Here is a 21,674-nt window from a genome sequence, read left to right on the forward strand (position 1 = left end):
GAATCGCTCGTCCCTGAAGCCGGCTCAAGGAGCTAGTGATCTCAAAAACAAAAATGGCGGACGTTGACTCGAGGGTGGATCATTCAGATCCCGAATTGCGATTCCTTTCAGTTGACAGGAATAATTTTAATGATCCTGCAACTCAAGCCGAATGGACACAAAAAAAATTAGTTTGGGTACCTCACGAAACTCAGGGTTTCGTTGCAGCCGGGATAAAGGGTGAACGGGGTGATGAAGTCGAAGTGGAGATTGCCGAAACTGGAAAACGGGTTCTTGTCGCAAAAGATGATATTCAGAAAATGAATCCACCAAAATTTGATAAAGTTGAAGACATGGCTGAATTAACGTGTTTAAATGAAGCTTCTGTACTGCATAACCTCAAAGACAGATACTACTCCGGCCTCATTTACGTGAGTTTGACAGATTTTATCATTTTCCGTTACTCACACTGTCAAAAGAAAACTAAAGATATTGTTTTAGAAAAAATTTGAATTTTTTCTAAAACAAGAGAGAAATAGAATAAATGATTCGAAAAAATAAGATTGAATATTTTTATTAATTTCTTTTTTTAAATATAAAAGAAATTAAGATCAATTGCAATAAAATTAATAATAAAATTATTTATAAAATTCATTTTTATAACATTAAATCTTAATGTTATATAAAATATAATATTGGGAACATTCAAATTGTTCTTATAAATGAATTTAATAAAATTTTGTTCTTTGCATTGTTATTTAATCTTTATTTTTTTTTTTGTATAATAATAGTTTTAAAAAAAGAATTATTATAATAATAAAATATATTAGTTATATAGTATTTATTACAAATTAAATGTTACAAATTTTTTTATTCTATATTTTTAATTTTTTTTAATATTTTTTTTTTTTTTAATATCTTATCAATCATTAGATTAGCAATAATGATAATTATAATTATATAAATTGATATTAAGATAAAATTATTATTAATTTATATATATTGATAAAAAGAATATCGATAAAGAAATAAAAAAATATTTATCAGAAAATATAATATTGAAGAGGAAAATTATATACATTATAATATCTTTATATATATATAAATGTATAATACTTATTTATATGATATAAATTATAATTTATTTGATATATTATAATATATTATATTATATTATATTAAACAATGTATTGAATTATTCTAATAATTCTGTAAAATGTATTTATTAGAAATTGAAATTTATTTTGATATAAGTTATAAAATATTATTGAATGATATTTGAAATGATTAAATATTCATCAAATTATTTTAATATTATTTCTTTTTATTAAATATTTATTATTTAAAATATTTTTTTTTCATTATATATTTTAGTATTTAATTTAATTATTATAAATAATATTTGTGAATATTTATAAAAAACAAATTAATTTCAAATCATGTAAATTTTTAATTTTTATATTGCTTTTGATCTTTTTTTTATATATTAGAAATCAAACATTTAAAGTAAATTAAACATACTTGTAAACAGAATACTAACCTATCCCAATATTCTCAGTGAATTTGATTATCTCACAGTGTTGTGATCGAGCTTTTTCTCGTACGTTTCTAATTAAAATTATCTATTTTTGTGATTTCTCTCGTTGAAGCGCTGCGTGTACTTATCTCTCAAACTTCGTGATGAGTAACAATAATAAACAAAATACTATCTCATTTTAAAATAATGTATATATGTTTATATTAAAATTGTTATTTAACAAATAATTAAAAAAAAATACATAATATATATAAGTTACTATAAAAATTAATTATATATATATTATATATTATATATATATTATATATAAATTTTATATATATATATATAAAATTTATGATTAATTTAATCGAAAAGATTTAAATATTTTTTTTTTATTCGTAAATAATTAATAAATTGAAATATTTTCGGTTGTATAAATGATTGCGTAACTTGTTTTTCAATGAATGAACTTTATTGAAAAATACTCGAAAGGAAAAAAAAGAAGCGTGATTAAATTTTTTATAGAAATAAATAAAAATATAAAAAAAGTAAATAAGAAATAATTTATTCAAAAATTAATTTTGAATTATTAATATATTTAATAAAATATTATTATTTCGTAACAAAATTTATGATTAAGATTATATATGTTGTATGTATAAATTTGAAGAGTAATTTTTTGTTTTGTATACTAAATTTCTATGTATACGATTGTTGTTCATTGAACCACTATGAAGGAATAATATTCCAATGACAACATTCTACTTGTCAGAGTATCAAGTTATTAATATATATATAGAAAGAAAGATAATTCCATATACACGGTGTCACCTAAGATTGGGATCCATATTGTCCAAATGAATGAAAAATGTATTTTTTATATAAAAATTAAATATTTTTAAGAAAAATATTTATATTATTAATTTTGTTTTTTCTATTGATTGATTTAGAATTGTATATACAAAAAATTGCACAATATATTATATTTTTATGATATATATATTAATATAATATGTGTAATATATATATCATCATGTGATAATATATATATCATATGTGATATATATATATCATTAAATTTTTTTTTTATTTTTTTACAAAAACTATTTTATGAAATAAATGAGTTAAAATTATTATAATCATACAATGAAATAGGTCAAATTTGATTCATAAGCTTGGAGATACAGTTTTCTAAAAAAGAAAGAATGTGAACAAATGTCATTTAAAATAAACACAGCTCCAAATAACATATAAATAAAAATAAAGATTTAATTATAAAGAAAAAATTTATCAATTTATATTTCTCCTGAAACTATTTAATTTTTGTCTAAAACATTTTTCCGTATAATGAACTGTTTGAATAATATCTCAGATTCCAATCTTAGGTGATTCACCTCGTATGTTTTATGTTTCATTCGCTTTTGTATTGTTATAAACACAAGCAAAAAAATAAATAGCAAAATAAGATAAATAATAATAAATGAAAACATAGAGTTGAAACATTCAAGAAGAAACTTCAATGTTAATAGATAGTTCAATCGTGGTTCACTGTTATCAGAGACTGATAACAGCTATACCTTATTTCCACGTAGCATTGACTCACCGTAGCTTTTAGCATTCTTCGAAGGTTATATTTCAATTCAAAAATTTTACCGTGTAATCAAGAATTAAGTAAGATACATAGAATTAATATTTGAAAAATTTTAATTGTTGATATTATCTTTTGATTATCAGACACAAATATTTTTACCTATTAAAATGCAATGTTAATTATTATTATTTTTTTTATTCACGATATCGGCAAGTGCGCAATTAGAACAAAGAAAAGAATTGATAGTCTTCATAATTATCAATTTGATAATTGAATTTTAAAAATTAGCCTTTCCCACGATATAAATGAATTCAATTTCCTATCTAAAAAAAAAATTATCAAAAATTAGACAATTTTTATTTGAATACTTTCTTTGTTGATAATTTGATAAATAGTCTAGTTGAAATCGCATCTGAAGATCATACAGAGTTTTATCGATCGATATTAATTAAAAGAACTGCGGTTTTTTATTGGGCCTTACGATATAGAAATATCTGCTTACGTATGGCAAGCATTCTAGGACACGAGGGAATGACGTCATGCATGTACCTCGTACGTGCTGATTTTTCTTCTTTTAATCCGCGGTATATATCACATTCCGAACAACGTTCCAAAAATCATCCAAATCTTTAAACGCATAATCGATCATAATCGTAATCGTCCTTAGTATTAAAGCGATCAATTTTATTTTTCATGTTAATAAAATCAATATTGGCTTTATCATAAAACTGAATAGAATTGTTCAGTTATTTCTTTTTCTAAATAATTTTTGTTAAATTGAAAACTGTCACAAAGGCACGTTCAGAAATATTTCTCATGTGTACTTTACAATTTGTATATTAAATTTTAACATTGCTTCGTTAACTTCTCATCTCCACAACGAGAATTATAAAATGAATTACGTCAGTAAGAAATGATTATTTATCGAACGAAAAACATTGGTGTTTTTCTTCTCTCTGTCGAATTTAGAGGAGAAGAGAAAAGAGAAAGAGAACGATCAGGGAGGAGTCCTTATAAGGACGAGTGTCCTTAACCTGCTTCCTCGCGGTACCGTAAACGTACCGATGGTAATATACCGATGACGAGTCGAAGAGGAAAAGAGAAAGAGTCAAGTTTCGTTAAAGATTTCGTGCCTTTTATAGTAAAGACGCAGTTTCGGTCTTCTTAGGAAAGAAACCAAACTCTGATGAAACCGCAGATTCCGGGATAAATCGAATATGTCGCTTCGTCATATATCCTTGTCTTCCTCTCTTCCTTCTCTCTTCCTTCTCCTTCTTTCATCGCCCCACTCCTCCTTATTTTTCTTTCCTTCTCTATGAGTAGTTTTCTTTCATTTCTCTCCTCTCCTTTACTTTCTTCTCTGCGCAATTATGAACCAGAATATCTCGAAAAAAAGAGTGCTTCACGTCTACTTAATTTGGAATGTATTGAAAATTGAAACATCTTTTCTTAACCTTACTTATTAGTTATTTCAAATTTCTATGATATTACCAAATTATTATTAAAATATAAAATATAAAATTATTAAAATATTATTATATAAAATATTATTATAAAATGTAATAAATACTTTTATTTTTTTCAGTATATATTTTCTTATCTATCTATTTTAGATATTTTCAGTATCTATCTATAATAGTATTGTGTCATGATGCATTTTAAAACCTATGATAAATTGTGCAGAAAAACAATGCATTCAATATGCTTCAATTATTTTTGCATCAAGTAATTTTAATAAAAATTTAAATAACTCGATGATTATTAATTATATGGAAAAAGAAACACATAGAATTATCATAAACATTCTCAGGATAAGATTTAAAATAAACTTTTTTTTCGATGATTATAAATATTAATAATAATAATAAAAAGAAAGGAAATTAAAATAAAGTAAAGTGATTAATGTGCTGGCGCTTATGCTGCATTGATAGATAGGAAATCAGCGTTTTATTTTTTACGAATTAACGTTGAAAGTGACATTACCTTTTTCCTGCGTCACCAAGTCAAGAAAGAGATGCAATTTTCCTTTAGAGGGAGTTAAAGTCAGTGGTTGTTAGTGAGCTATAACCAAGAATGTTAGGCAGGTCGACGACACGACACTCTCAGAGACCGGTTTTGGAGACCTTCGAGGAGAGAGTTCTGTTTAAAAAAAAAAGAAAAAAAAGAAAAAAAAAAGAGAACAAAATAACCGTGGATCTTTACTTTGCATTGAGATTTTGTTCAATCTCGATTACGTTTATCCGTCTTGGAAGAAAAAAAGAGACGAGACAATGATTTTTCTTTTTCAATTGAACTTATCAATCGTTATAATTGTATAAATATAATTTCTAAATTATGAGATTGTTGGAAACAAAATAATGGATTCTTTGTTGTAAAAAATTATCGCAAGAGGTATATTTGCATAAAAAAATATTTTGAAATAATATAATATCTTCTATTTTAAGAATTTTGTTCTGAAAATATGTTTTAAATTTAAATTTAACATATTTAATTTCTTAAAAATATTATACGAATATATAATATATTGTAAATTACATAATTTTGGGTTCATATGACTGAATGCATAACAATAAGATAGTTTGTATCGATTATTAGGTCACCATTTCATTATTTCAGCGAATGTACCGCAAATCCACCGCCATCCTCTTATCAATTGTTCTGAAACAGAGCAAAGTTATTTAACCTCTTATCGAACTTATCGACTACCGGTACAATTTATTATCGTGAAGTGAATTGTTGTTATATTTATTAATATATATAATGTTTCTTCCAAATTTATCTTTTTATTTTATATATCACTACCGTGTTTTATATTAAAAAATAACATAAAGATTAATTGAAGAGAAAACGTGGAAAGTTAAAATTTCAAGAGAAGGCAACGAAAATGTTCTCGATCGTTTCCTATTTGACATTTTTTCGTGGTTACACACACCAATATGAACTTGTGTAAAGTGTAAACCGATCCCGCTTGCTCATCTTTCCCGAATGGTGACGCATACCTCAGGCTTTCCGTTCGAGTCGTTAAATTATTCATTAAAATGAAAAAGAAAGCTATTACCAAAAGTTCCATCCTACTGTACTAAATAATATATTTTATCGATTTCGATTATTATTATTCGAGCCACGAGTTTCGTCGTATCTATCGTTTCTAAAAATTTAAAAAAATTTTAAATTAAAAAAAAAAAAATAAAGCGATCTTCTTTGTTGTCGTTCATGTTTATCTGCAGTCTAGTATAGTCGTTTATCAATTTATAGGGTTATTGATGATTAAAGTGCGTAGCAAATTGCTTCGAGTATATATTGCTACGCAACTTCTATATAAGTGCCTCACACGTGAATTACTTATGCATCGTAAGTTAACGTTTAAAAGGGGGGGGAGGGAAAAAAAAACTTATATCTCATATTTTTATCAAAATTAGATTCAATAATATTAATATCGTTCGGTTAATTTAAATTCTTTCGTATTTTTAATTATTATTGTTAAACTGTTATGTTATTAATCGTAATTACGTTTTTCAATGCAATTATCGATACCATTATTTAAAATCTATTAATTTTCTTGACATATATCGTTTTCGTATCAATAATTGATAATAAATTTTAATACGATATGCCATCATGGTTGAACTTGTTTCTCTTTCTTTTATACATTATTTTATTCGCGATGTTTCGTCGATTTCTCGATTTTTATTTTTCTTATCTCGTTATAACGTTTATTTCTTTTAATATACATTAAACAAGCAAGTCAAAAGTCGATAGGAGCTCTGACTGCTTTCCATATCAGTAACGGTTGTACATTGTCCTCTAAAAAGCATGAGAGAAATTCTTGCGCGGAGGAGAATGTTGTCACGATGTTGAACGACATAAAAGAAAAATATTTTATTTATACCTCGTATATTTGAAACCTCGGAAAAATAAAATATCAGAAACGGCCAAAGAAAAAAGATATTATTTTTATTTTATGATATTCTTTTTTTTTTTTTTTTTTTTTTTTTCGATAATTTACATATGGATATCTTGTTAACCTTGAACTCGTTATGTGAAAAATGCAAGAGACATATTACTTGGGTACTATGAGTCAGAAATATATATATTTTTTTTTAGAAAATAAGAAATTTATTTAATAAATGTTATAAAATGCAAAATTGGACTAAGAAGCAAAAACTATACATGAATATAAAATTAATAATGAAAAACATTTTATTAATATATTTCTAACGTATCATATTTGAAATTGTGTTTTGATAATAAACATATTATCGATAAACATTATTTTCATCTTATTTATGCCATTATTTCATTTATGAAAGAATTTGTACGATTGGAATTTTATTTAATTTATCAAAACGCGTTTATACAGATAACTTTTAGATTCAAAATATCATCTATGTTGAGGGAAAAAAATCAGCGTAATGGAGAAAATTTTTCTTCTATTATTCGCTCGGCCATTCACATCGGTTCGTTGGTATGATTGCAGACATACTCAGGACTATTCTGCGTGGTGGTAAATCCATACAAGAGGTTGCCAATTTACACGGAAAAGATAATGGAGAGGTATAAGGGTATTAAGAGACACGAGGTTCCACCCCATGTTTTTGCCATTACGGACACCGCATACCGTTCTATGCTTCAAGGTAATTAGTCTTTCTATTTGTCATTCGCTAATTTCTTGAGTCATTAAGGGTTATCAAGAACTATTAATATATCATCTTTGGTCAATTTGTGAATTTTATGTTATTTTATAATCTTCTCTAAATCTTAGCATTTTTTGATTTATTCAAATTTCAAAATTTAATTTTGAAAGTGAAAGTATATGGGTATGCTTTTCAAAATATAGGTATATTGTAGGTATAGGTATATTGCTCATATGTATATTGTATTTATTTGTTTACAGATCGTGAGGACCAGTCAATTTTATGCACCGGTGAATCCGGCGCTGGTAAAACTGAAAACACGAAGAAAGTAATTCAATACTTGGCATATGTTGCTGCTTCAAAACCGAAATCGAATGCGGTAAGTTAATTAACTAAATATTTTTGTTTTAGACAGGATTCGATGCAATAAGGATTATAAATTTTATTAGCATTTAAGATATAAAAAATAAAAAAAAAAACAATACAATTTTATTTTATTATTTCTGTATAGAATTTTATAGAAATTTAGTAGAATAGAATTTAGAATATTAGAATAGAATTGTTAATATATATATATATATTATTTTTTCTTCTTTGCACTGATTTATTATTTTTATTATAATTATTTTAACATATTCGTATACATCTGATAGATTTTTATAATTATAATTTTTGTTATTGAATATGAAAGAATTATGGAAGTATATTGCAGATATTCTCCATATTCTCCATTCTCTTAATTTAGATATTTTTAATAGAAATATAGAATTCATTTCATACTATACGAACTATTCATTTTAAAATGATTAAATATATATAAGATGTAAAATTATATTTAATTTCTTTCTATTGATGGTTCTTTTTCTATGTTAAATATTTTATATAAACAATAGTCTACATATTTTTTTTTTAAATATTTCTTCTTAATATTATAATAATAATTTTACTTTTGTAAATTACTTTTCTTAATTTAAATATTATAGCATAGTATAATCGATAGAGTAAAATTTGATGCATTTATTAAAAAGTAATTGAGTATCTTCCAATATTCTTCGAAAGAATTTAAATTCAGAAAAAATCGTTTCGTTTTAGTTACTAATTAAAAGTATTATAAATTTAATTTTCAGTGCATGAAAATTTCTGTACATAATCTTTCTTTTCTCTTTCCGTGCATGATGCTTCGTAAATTTCATACAAATTTGAAAACAAAAATATAAGTAAAAAAAAAAAAAAAAAAAAAAAAAAATATAGAATAAAATAAAATTACATAATACAGATAAAAAATTTAGACTGAATCAATTAATGTTAAAAGCAATTGAAACAAAAATTATATCAATTAATATCATAGATCTTTTTTTAAAATAGATTTTTTCAAATTTATTTTTTAATAATTATAATAATTTTTTATTACAAATTTTTTAATTTCAAAATAATCAATCATAATTATAATAATTTGAGAAATGTAAAGTATATATTTACATTGTAAGATAACAAAGAACGGAAATTCAGCCTCAGTTTCCGCGGTCAGATAAAATTTGAACACGAATAAGATAAACTATAACACATTTTTTAAAATATATCAAAAAAAAACCCTGTTGTGTGATATTCAAGAGATAATAAAGCGCCTTATTTAAACTTAAAGTTATTTTTATTAAAAGATCGATTAATTATAATTTCAAAAGATAAGAAAAGTATTTGATATTTTAATATTAATTACTGGATGATGAAAGAAAAAAAAAAAAAAAAAAAGGAATAAAACGATATATTAAATCGAATCGATATAAGTAAATGCGTACAGTTACACATCGATTGTGTAAGAATTACGTGAATCGATTTACGAAGTCGATCATCGAATACTGGACGACTGTTCTGCGATCGCGATAGATAATGATAGGCCATCGTAGATCACTGGCTCTCGAAGGATCTTTCCTTTTTCAGTGAAACGATCCACTTATCGGCCTAACTCGGCTTTGACTCATTCTCGTCGGACTATTCTGAGTCACCGTATGCTTCGAAACTTGTGTTCTTATATAGGAAAAAATTACCGTCGTTCCCTTTTCGTGTGTTTCATAATTCGATATTAACACAATCGCATGAATTGTATAAATTGCAAAATCATCGAGAGTTGGGAGGAGAGATTTTACGATCCGTGATATGCCAAAAATTAAATATTAAAAAATTATTTAATATAAATAATCTTAAAAATAATTAATTTATATATATATATATATATATATATACATAATTTGTTCGTTTAAATATATATTAAATATTGAAGAAATAATATTGATATGATCAATCAGATTCGAAACATATAGATATCGAGTTAGTTAATTATAAATGAAAATAGAATTTTTTAAATATATATCTATTTAAAGATTTATTCGGATTTTTATTGATTCACTCCGAGCAACATTCTGGATATTTTGGTGGTGTTTCAGTTGTTTGAACTTTTCGAATGAAAACTTCGAATGAAAATTAAGACTCGTGAATTCTAAGGCTCGTGAATTTAATTTTATAAATTCTTTCATTCCCGGTGCTGACTTTCGGCGGCCACAACATACCTAGACACCAAGTCCGGCATTAATCATAGTAAGTCAACAACAAAATGATCAACATTCCGCTCACGCGAATATATATGCGCTATCTGCCTTCTTTATGTCTCTTACGTTTCTTTTCATTTTTTTTTTTTTTTTTTTTATTTTTGCTCTTTGTTTTATGTCATATTTTTTCAAGCTTTGATTTACTAACTACATTTGTATTCCAAGATTTTAGAGGTTTTTTATCTCGATAACTCTGTTAACTTCTTATATATAAATATAAATGCACGTAAAAATATATATTAATTTATGCCATTTGATGGATATTTTTAATATATATTAATTTTTTTTTTTTTTTAATGATTTTAAATCGATTTATCGTTTAATTAACTTTTCTTGTTTTAACGAGAAATTAATCTAGCTTTGTACTTCCCTTCCCCTCCTTCTCTTCACCTTCTCCTTTCCTTTTCTCCTTAAGTTTTATTTTGCGTACTAATAAAATGGAATTAAACGAATATTATTGGTTTGAATATGTCGTTTTTAACTAATAATAATAACTTTAGTAATTGAAGAGGAGAATAAATTTTTTCAATTCTAACATGTTTTTCTTTACTTTTTTTTTTTTTTTTTTTAATGCTGCTCACTGGATTTAGGGTTCCGGAAATATTTCGGATAAATTTGCGGTAATTAACGTGAGAGTCAACTAATTAAATTATTTATTAATATATTCTCTGTTGTATGTTTAAATGTGTATATGTGTGAATGTTATATGCTTCTCACTTATTTATTTTACTTTGTGCTTAATCGCATAAAATTTTAAGTAGAATAATTTTTTTCTTTCCTTTGTAATGATATATTTTATATATATCTGGCAATTTATTTAAAAAAATAAATTACAATTAATTTATTCATTTTAAGGACAATTTTTTAAATTTGAAGATTACAGAATTTGAGAAAGTAATATAAGATATAAGTAATATAGATAGTATTCTTCAGAATTAACATTGAGCTTATAAATTGCTTATTTTTGCGTTAATTATTTCGTAATAACCGTGACAATTTCTTTTGTCTTGATTAAATAAAAGAAATTGTAAATTAATACAATTATGAACAATATCAGAATCGTTTTCTGAAAACAATTATTTACAGTGTATTTCATATTAAATTTTATGTATATTGTTGCTTATTTTTTATTCATCGCAGCTTTATTTATTTTATTGCATATATGTTATAAATTTTTTTTTTAATTATATATTAATTAAAAATATAGAAATAATATTTATTATCTGTGTAGTAAATTTATGAAATGTATATCATTTATAATGTTTCAATATTCATATTGTAAAACTATATAAAAAATATTTTTATATTTTTATAAATATCAATTAATAATAATTTTACAAATGAGAGACATATTTATTATTACGATTAATTCATGTCTTTGAAATTGAAATATATTTGACATGGAATTATAAAATATTTTTTTATTTAAAAAAATAATTATATTTCGTGTTGTGAAATAAATAAAAATATTTTATTTTAATTAATATAATAAATTTTTATGGTGATAGGGTGAATTGGAGCAACAACTTTTACAAGCAAATCCGATTTTAGAAGCTTTTGGAAATGCAAAAACAGTGAAAAATGACAATTCATCCCGATTTGTAAGTTTTATAAAATTTATTCTTTTTAAATATTATATTATTTTTCTCTTTTTATCTTCAATCAAGTTATTTTAAAATTTTTTACGTATTCATAATTTTCTTCGAGTTCTTCGAGATATTTAATTCGTGTAATTGCATTGATTCTAATTATAGTTGCACAAATGAGCAATGCAACAAATTTATATTTTTATATTATAAAAAAAATCTTTAAAAAGTTGGAAAAATTAATTTATTTTTATGAAAATAAGTAATAATAATTTTAATGATAATCGAATATTTATTTGAAACAGGGTAAATTTATACGTATAAACTTCGATGCTTCCGGTTACATTGCTGGTGCAAACATAGAAACGTATCTTCTGGAAAAGTCAAGAGCAATTCGACAAGCAAAAGATGAAAGAACTTTCCATATATTTTATCAACTTCTAGCTGGTGCCTCACCTGAACAAAAGAGTAAGTAGATTCTTTTATTTTAATATGTTGGTAAGCGTGCATGATATTTGAATAAACTTTATCGTTTGGAACAATTTTGAAAATAAATTCTGATAAACGTTTTGAAATTGTGTCGTATGTTCAATAAAAGTATAAGACTCGTTTCAACAAAATTATTAATACATATGTATTATCAGTTCATCAGTTGCGTTACATAAATGTTCTCTACGTGTTTAGACCAAGCCCAGATGGGACTGTTTATTACTATTCGGTACGAAGTGAATCGATATTCCCGCTTCGAGACTGAACGTTTCCGCCCATTATGCGTTGTATTCGTTAGGGATATTTTATTTTGATGTATTCGAATCACTATTTTTAAATGATTCAAACGATTAAGCCTATTCTTTCAGGATACGAACTACTTAAAACAACCTTCTTCATAGATGACTCAGCTATACTACCTGACTTGAAATTCAATTATTAAATGCGGAATGTGTGACCTATCATTTTTAAACATTGTTTAAAATTTAATAAAATTTAATAAAAAAATTCATTTAATAAAAATGAATCATTGTTATGAATGCATCAATTTTTCAATTCACAAAATTTTTAATATTTATATAATTAATAATTTTTAATATAAATAATTATAATAATTTAATTACATATCATCGAATAAATTCTTTTTAATATTTGTTTTTATGATTAAAGAAAAAAGAAATCAAAATGAAAAAAAAATACATATTTCTCAAAAATGTTTTATATTTCATTATTATATTAAATTAATCATAAATAATAATTGTCCCTTTTTTTTTATATCTTAAAATTATTTTTTTAATTTCTTTAAAAAGAAGAAAAAAATATAAAATAATATTTATGAAATTTCAGAGGAGTTTATCTTGGAAGATCCAAAACACTATCCATTCTTGTCCAATGGCGCATTACCAGTTCCAGGAGTAGACGATTCAGCTGAATTTTTCTCAACCGTAAAATCTATGCATATCATGGGCATGACAAATGAAGACTTTTCTTCGATTTTTCGTATTGTATCTGCGGTGATGCTTTTCGGTTCCATGCAATTCCGTCAAGAAAGAAACTCGGACCAAGCTACGTTACCGGATAATACTGTTGCTCAAAAAATTTCTCATTTGTTAGGTTTGAGCGTGACGGAAATGACGAAAGCATTCTTAAAACCAAGAATTAAAGTCGGTAGAGATTTTGTAACGAAAGCACAAACAAAAGAGCAAGTTGAATTTGCAGTAGAAGCAATTTCAAAAGCTTGCTATGAAAGAATGTTCAGATGGCTTGTGAACAGGATCAACAGATCGTTGGATCGAACAAAAAGACAAGGAGCAAGTTTTATCGGTATCTTAGATATGGCCGGTTTTGAAATATTTGAATTAAACAGTTTTGAACAATTGTGTATTAATTATACTAATGAAAAATTACAACAATTATTCAATCATACCATGTTCATTTTGGAACAAGAAGAATATCAAAGAGAAGGAATTGAATGGAAATTTATTGATTTTGGATTAGATTTGCAACCAACTATTGACTTGATTGATAAACCAATGGGTATGTTTAAAAATTTATATTTAATAAATTTAAACTTTTTTTTAATATAATATTTTTTATCTTTTACAATAAATTCAATTATTAAATAAAAAAATTTTATTTTACAATAGGTATTATGGCATTGTTAGATGAAGAATGTTGGTTTCCCAAAGCAACAGATAAAACATTTGTTGAAAAATTAGTAGGTGCTCATAGTGTGCATCCAAAATTTATGAAAACAGATTTCAGAGGTGTTGCAGATTTTGCTATTATACATTATGCTGGAAAAGTTGATTATTCAGCAGCTAAATGGTTAATGAAGAATATGGATCCTTTGAATGAAAATGTTGTTAGCTTACTACAAAATTCACAAGATCCGTTCGTTTGTCATATTTGGAAAGATGCGGAAATTGTCGGAATGGCTCAACAAGCATTGACAGATACACAATTTGGTGCAAGAACAAGAAAAGGCATGTTTAGAACAGTTTCTCAATTATATAAAGAACAATTGGCAAAATTAATGATTACTCTAAGAAATACTAATCCCAATTTTGTGAGATGCATTATACCGAATCATGAAAAAAAAGCTGGAAAGATTGATGCACCATTGGTATTAGATCAACTGAGATGTAATGGAGTTTTAGAAGGAATTCGAATTTGTCGACAAGGATTTCCAAATAGAATACCATTTCAAGAATTCAGGCAGAGATATGAACTTTTAACACCAAATGCAATTCCTAAAGGGTTTATGGATGGAAAAAAAGCTTGCGAGAAGATGGTAAGAAAATGTAATCTTACATATTAAAATTCGATGTTAAAAAATCATTCTCTTAATAAAAACATAACATAATATTGATTATATTGATTTTTAAAATTTATATTTCAATCAATTATAAATGATGTATAATTTTAAATGCAATTTATATATTATTCAATTGTTTTTATTGTATAAAATATATATTCGAAAATTTTATAAAATTTTTATTTCAGATTCAAGCTCTTGAACTTGACCCTAATCTTTATCGCGTTGGTCAATCAAAAATTTTCTTTCGTGCTGGAGTTTTGGCTCATCTTGAAGAAGAACGTGATTATAAAATTACTGACATAATTGTCAATTTTCAAGCATTCTGTCGTGGTTTCCTTGCTCGTAGAAATTATCAAAAACGTTTACAACAGTTAAATGCTATTAGAATTATTCAGAGAAATTGTGCTGCTTATTTAAAACTTAGAAATTGGCAATGGTGGCGTTTATATACTAAAGTAAAACCACTTTTGGAAGTAACAAAACAAGAAGAAAAATTAACTCAAAAAGAAGATGAATTAAAACAAGTACGAGATAAGTTAGAATTACAATTACATTCTGCACAAGAATATGAACGGAAATATCAACAAGCTATGGAAGAAAAAACTATGTTGGCAGAACAATTACAGGCTGAAGTTGAATTATGTGCAGAAGCAGAGGAAATGCGAGCAAGATTAGCAGCTAGAAAACAAGAACTGGAAGAAATTCTTCATGATTTAGAAACAAGAATTGAAGAAGAAGAAGAAAGAAGTGCTGGTTTAGCTCAAGAAAAAAAGAAGTTACAATTAAATATAAGTGATCTTGAAGAGCAATTAGAAGAAGAAGAAGCTGCTAGACAAAAATTACAGTTAGAAAAAGTACAATGTGATGCAAAAATTAAAAAACTTGAGGAAGATCTTGCACTTTCTGATGATACAAATCAAAAATTATTAAAAGAGAAAAAAATTCTTGAAGAAAGGGCAAATGATTTATCTCAGACACTTGCTGAAGAAGAAGAAAAAGCAAAACATTTATCAAAATTAAAAGCAAAACATGAAGCAACAATTGCAGATCTTGAAGAAAGGTTGTTGAAAGATCATCAACAAAGACAGGAAGTGGATAGATCAAAGAGAAAAATAGAAACTGAGGTATCAGATTTGAAAGAACAACTTGCAGAAAGGAAGACACAGGTATAATTTTTATAAATTATTTTTTCTTTTTTTCAAAAAAAAATTATTTATTTTTGGAAATAAAATTACACCAAAAAAAAATTTTTAAATTAATTTAATATGAAATAACAAATGAAATAACAATATGAAATAATAAATATATTTTCAAACAATTTATAGTATGAACAATAAGAACGATAATAATAATAATAATAATTTTATTTTAATATTAATGAATTTTTTGTAGGTAGAAGAATTTCAATTGCAACTTGGCAAACGCGAAGAAGAATTAAATCAAATAATGGCAAAAATGGATGAAGAAGGTGCAGCTAAAGCTCAAGCGCAAAAGGCTCTTCGTGAATTAGAGTCTCAATTAGCTGAACTTCAAGAAGATTTAGAAGCTGAGAAAATTGCTAGAGGAAAAGCTGAAAAATTAAAACGAGATTTAAATGAGGAATTGGAAGCATTAAAAAATGAATTATTAGATTCTTTAGATACAACTGCTGCGCAACAAGAATTAAGAAGCAAACGAGAACAAGAATTAGCAACATTAAAAAAGAATTTAGAAGAAGAAACATCGATACATGAAGCAACGTTAGCAGATATGCGTCATAAACATACACAAGAATTAACTGCTTTAAATGAACAAATGGATGCATTGAAAAAAACTAAAACTGTTTTAGAAAAAGCAAAAGCAACATTAGAGGCAGAGAATGCTGATTTAGCTACAGAACTTAGATCTGTTAGTGCTAGTAGACAAGAATCGGATAGAAGAAGAAAGCAAGCAGAACAACAACTTGCTGAAATAAATGCAAAACTTGCAGAAGTGGAAAGAAATAGGCAAGAATTGGTAGAAAGAGTAACAAAATTACAACAAGAATCTGAAAGTATTATGCAACAATTGGAAGCAGCAGAATTAAAAGCTTCTGCAGCTTTAAAAGCTTCAGCAACTTGTGAATCTCAATTTACTGAACTTCAACAACAACTTGAGGAGGAAACTAGACAAAAATTAGCTTTAAGTTCAAAACTGAGAGCATTAGAAAGTGAAAAGGAAAGTCTACATGATCAATTAGAAGAAGAAGAAGAAGCAAAGAGAGCTTTAGATAAACAGGTATAATTTGTTGCTAATTTTTTTAAAAATTAAACATTAACTAATTTTCATTTTCATCTTATTTTATAATATGTATTTGTAATTATTACATATGTGTAAATATAATTTGTTATAATTTGTTATTAATATTTAGTTATTTTTTAATAAAATTATTTAAAGATTCTCTTTATTTATAATAGGTTCTGGGCTTAAATGTTCAGCTGGCTGAAGCAAAGAAAAGAGCTGAAGAGGAAGCTGAGGCCGCTGCAGCATTAGAAGAAGCAAGAAAAAGATGTATGAAAGATATTGAAGCACTTCAAAGACAAGTTGAAGAATTGCAAGCTGCTAATGATAAATTAGACAAATCAAAAAAGAAGATTCAAGCAGAAGTAGAAGATAGTATTATTGAACTCGAAGCGCAAAGAGCAAAGGTGCTGGAATTGGAAAAAAAGCAAAAAAATTTTGATAAGGTAATTATAAATATAGTCTTGGTCATTTTTTGAAATTAATAAATTATAACTTTATATAATAATTCTTAATTTTATAAATTTCAATTGATTGTTTTTGACAAATGTTTACAAAAATAAATAAATTTATATTAGTATCTTATTTTATTAATAACGATAATTATTTATTCATTTTAATAAAATAATTATCATTATTTTTTGTTTTTATTTGAAATTAATTTGAAATTAATAGAATTATTACTTCTTTTTAATTATTAACAATAGTTTGAGGATTTTTCTGTGAGTTTTTCATATAATTATCATTATAATTAATGATTAATAATATTTAATGTAGATAATTTGATATTCAATAACATATAAAAATTATGTATACTGAATCATTTTTCATCTATATAATATCTTATGGAATTATACACAAATTTTTAGTTATACATATTATCTAAAAATTGTATTTATACTAATTGTATTAATTATTATGTATTAATAATATGTAATAATATGTAATTTTAAATTATCATTTTCATAAAAAAGATAAATTTATTAAAATATAAAAATACAATTATAAATATATTATAAATATTGTTTTTCTTAAAAATGAGTTACAATCCATAAGATGTTAATGTAATTTCATTTATAACATTCATTTTAACAAGAATTTTATCAATTTATAAAGTAATGATAAAATTAGCATAATTAGATTTAAAATTTTCCTTTCTCTTATTATTATTATTTTAAGGTGCTGGCCGAAGAAAAAGCGGTCTCCGAACAATATGCTGAGCAACGCGATGCTGCCGAACGTGAAGCTCGAGAAAAAGAAACTCGTGTCTTATCTTTAACTCGTGAACTTGATGAAATGAATGAAAAAGTTGAAGAACTTGAACGAATTCGTCGTGGTCTACAATCAGAACTCGATGAACTTGTAAATAATCAAGGAACAGCAGACAAAAATGTACATGAATTAGAAAAAGCAAAACGAGCTCTTGAATCCCAATTAGCGGAACAACGTTCTCAAGTAGAAGAACTAGAAGATGAATTACAGTTTACAGAAGATGCAAAATTGCGTTTAGAAGTAAATATGCAAGCTTTAAGAGCTCAATTCGAACGAGATTTACAAGCTAAAGAAGAACAGGCTGAAGAGAAACGAAGAGGATTAGTAAAGCAATTACGTGATCTTGAAGCAGAATTAGAGGATGAAAGAAAACAAAAAGCTGCTGCTATCGCACAACGTAAAAAGATGGAAGCAGATTATAAAGATATTGAACAACAATTGGAAATGCACAATAAAGTGAAAGAAGATGCATTAAAACAATTAAAAAAACTTCAAGCCCAAATAAAGGATTGTACTAGAGAAACCGAAGAAGCTAGAGCTGCTAGAGATGAATTGGCAGCAAGTGCTAAAGAAACTGAGAAAAAAGTAAAGAGCTTAGAAGCAGATTTGATGCAATTAACTGAAGATTTTGCTAGCAGTGAACGAGCTAGAAGAGCTGCTGAAAATGAAAGAGATGAATTACAAGAGGAACTCAATAATAATGCTAACAAGGGGACATTGATGCTAGATGAAAAACGTAGATTGGAAGCTAGAATAGCAACATTGGAAGAAGAATTGGAAGAAGAACAATCAAATGCTGAATTACTAATGGATAGAGCTAGAAAAGCTCAAATAACTATTGAGCAACTAACAAATGATTTAACAACTGAAAGATCAACTACACAAAAATTGGAATCGCACAAATTGTTATTAGAAAGACAAAATAAGGAATTGAAAGCGAAACTTACAGAATTGGAAACTGCTCAAAGAGCAAAAACCAAAGCAACCATTCAACAATTGGAATCAAAGATTAATAATCTTGATGAGCAATTAGAAACTGAAGCAAAAGAAAGATTTGCACAACAAAAGATTAATAGAAAATTGGAAAAAAAATTGAAAGAATTGAGTTTACAGTTAGAAGACGAAAGAAGAAATTCAGATCAATATAAGGAACAAGCAGAAAAAGTAAATGCTAGAATGAAAGCTTTAAAAAGACAGCTTGACGAAGCTGAAGAAGAAATTAGCAGGCATAAGGCAATGAAAAGGAAAGCGCAAAGAGAAATGGATGATATGCTTGAATCTCAAGAAGAACTAACCAGAGAAGTTGCAAATCTTAAAAATAAATTAAGGTAATAATAATTTTTATTTATATTATATTATATATTTATATTATTTTAAAAAAATCTTCATTTCATTCAATTTTTTTAGGTATTTATTTATTTTTTTTTTTATTTTATTCTTTTTATATTTTGAATAGTAAACTGTTTTCTTTTTTGAATTTAAATAAATATAAACTCTTAAATATAAATAAACTTATAATTATAAAGGATTACTCAATATTGAAATAAAAAAATAAAATTTTATATAATTTATTTATTATAAAAAAAGTTTAAATTTAATAAAAAGTTTGAATTGTTTATCTTTAGCTTACATTATTGAAAATTAGTTTGAAAGTAAAAAATTACTATATATATTAAAATATTCAGGCGTCGAGGGAAAAAGAATAGTTCATACCCCACGTGAAAAAAGCGGAAATTCTTCAAGTCTCAAGCATTCCTCGAGTCTTGGTTAGTTTATAAATTAAATTATTTTTAATAATTTGAATTATATCATTTATAACTTACAATTAGATGTACATGCAATGTACAAAATATTCTATTATATTTTTATATATTTACAATTATTTTCACTTCTTTTTTTTTGTTTTTAAATTAAAAATTAATTATTTTTCTCTATCTTATATATGTATTTTTTTTTTATATTCATATCTGTTTGAACATTTTTAAGTATAATAGATTATTATTATTCTATTATATTTTATTAATATTTTAATTATAGATGTATAATTTATTCAGTGACTGGGGAAAAATATAAAAGTACAAACATTTGTAAATAGAAAACAACATTTAATTTTGAAAGTTTTGATATAATAATATCATTTTATTTATTTATTATATTTTTTCATTAGATTTCTTAAATACAGAATATGTAATTAAAAATTATTTAAAATATTTTTATAGACGAGGTGGACCTCCAATAAGCCTTAGTTCGACGCGTCTGAAACGCGGTTCCGTTCAAACCGGTGGATCCGGCGATGATTCAACAACTCAGGACGAAAGCATCGATGGTGAGGAAACTGTCAACTGAACAAGAAAACACAGCACTTATTGAATCCTCACAACACAGGAAATCCATAAACCCAGGTCCAAGAAGTGTGTACAAGATACGCTTCGACCAAAATTGAGTTCGAATCGGAGAACTCGTTTCTATGAGTTCAAAAGTCGATTCCAATGCACCCAACGATGCCATTAGATGAGGACGGCGGCTTTCTTCTGTACATAAAAAACCCGACAGGGCTGTACCAAGTAGTATTTTATTTCCGTTTTTTCGGAAATCTGCAAAAAATGACGAATTTTCTTTGGATAGCTTGAAACAAATAATCCTCTTATATTTTTTACAAAGAGCTTATTAAGATCTTTTATTATTAATAAGCAAAAAGAAGGTTGTACAAGTAAATTTGTATCAAATTTTTTTAAGTTCAGCGTCCAAGACATACGCTTATAAAATATGTGTAAGTTAATACGCGTTAACAATGCTTGAATGCCATACTCTGTACACGCTTTATATTAGACATTCTTTCAACTACTTTATTGTTTTAATATTTTTGTCATTTTTTGTGGAAAACGCTACTATTTAGTCGGGTAAGATTGAAACTAGAAATATATTATTGGGGCTGCATAATCGATAATGAATTAACATCGCATTTAGGCAGCATTATATCTATTATAATTATATTATAGTTATATTATTATTATTAATTATTATTAATTAATATTATTGATGCAGTTTTTATTTTTATCGCGAAAAATATCGTAATATATGTTATTTGTAATTATTTTTTAATAATCGAGTCAATGATGGATGATTTTGGTATTGTTCCGAACAGTATAAGAGTATAGAATTTTCGAAAGACTAAAATTATTTTTGTTGATCAAAATGTTTAAAAGAAATTATTTTTTAAAAATATACTAATAAACATAAAATTGAATAAACTAAATTTAAAACTTCTGAGAAAATCGATATTATTTTTCAAAGAAGTTTATGAAAAGTCAAAGCGAATCAAAATGATTGAATAAATGTTTAAGAAAAAACTTGATCTTATACTAAATTGAAGAAAAAAAAATATTGTTATTTTTTTAAAAAAAAGTTTTATTTACGTTTTG

The 21,674-nt window shown here is 25.4% G+C and overlaps 1 protein-coding gene across 3 annotated transcripts; it reads left to right on the plus strand.

Annotated features, from left to right (window-relative positions):
- Positions 1-51: 51 nt before the first annotated feature.
- Positions 52-20,840, plus strand: LOC122717331 (myosin heavy chain, non-muscle). Of its 3 annotated transcripts, none has more exons than XM_043941308.1 (14): positions 52-410; positions 7,567-7,723; positions 7,984-8,102; positions 10,292-10,315; positions 11,835-11,927; positions 12,218-12,380; positions 13,248-13,937; positions 14,048-14,694; positions 14,907-15,887; positions 16,114-16,977; positions 17,157-17,426; positions 18,160-19,580; positions 20,472-20,578; positions 20,638-20,840. In XM_043941308.1, exons 1-14 carry the CDS (start codon positions 54-56, stop codon positions 20,646-20,648), a joined length of 5,904 nt encoding a protein of 1,967 aa, XP_043797243.1. In that variant the 5' UTR covers positions 52-53; the 3' UTR covers positions 20,649-20,840. The 3 variants fall into 3 exon arrangements, with proteins under 3 accessions (XP_043797243.1, XP_043797244.1, XP_043797242.1); XM_043941309.1 differs by lacking the exon at positions 20,638-20,840 and adding an exon at positions 19,938-20,018 and having other exon boundaries at positions 20,472-20,608; XM_043941307.1 differs by having other exon boundaries at positions 20,472-20,840.
- The last annotated feature ends 834 nt before the right edge of the window (positions 20,841-21,674 follow it).

The sequence above is a fragment of the Apis laboriosa genome, unplaced genomic scaffold, assembly GCF_014066325.1.
Source record: "Apis laboriosa isolate Shangri-la unplaced genomic scaffold, ASM1406632v1 scaffold4_cov146, whole genome shotgun sequence".
Lineage (NCBI taxonomy): Eukaryota > Metazoa > Arthropoda > Insecta > Hymenoptera > Apidae > Apis > Apis laboriosa.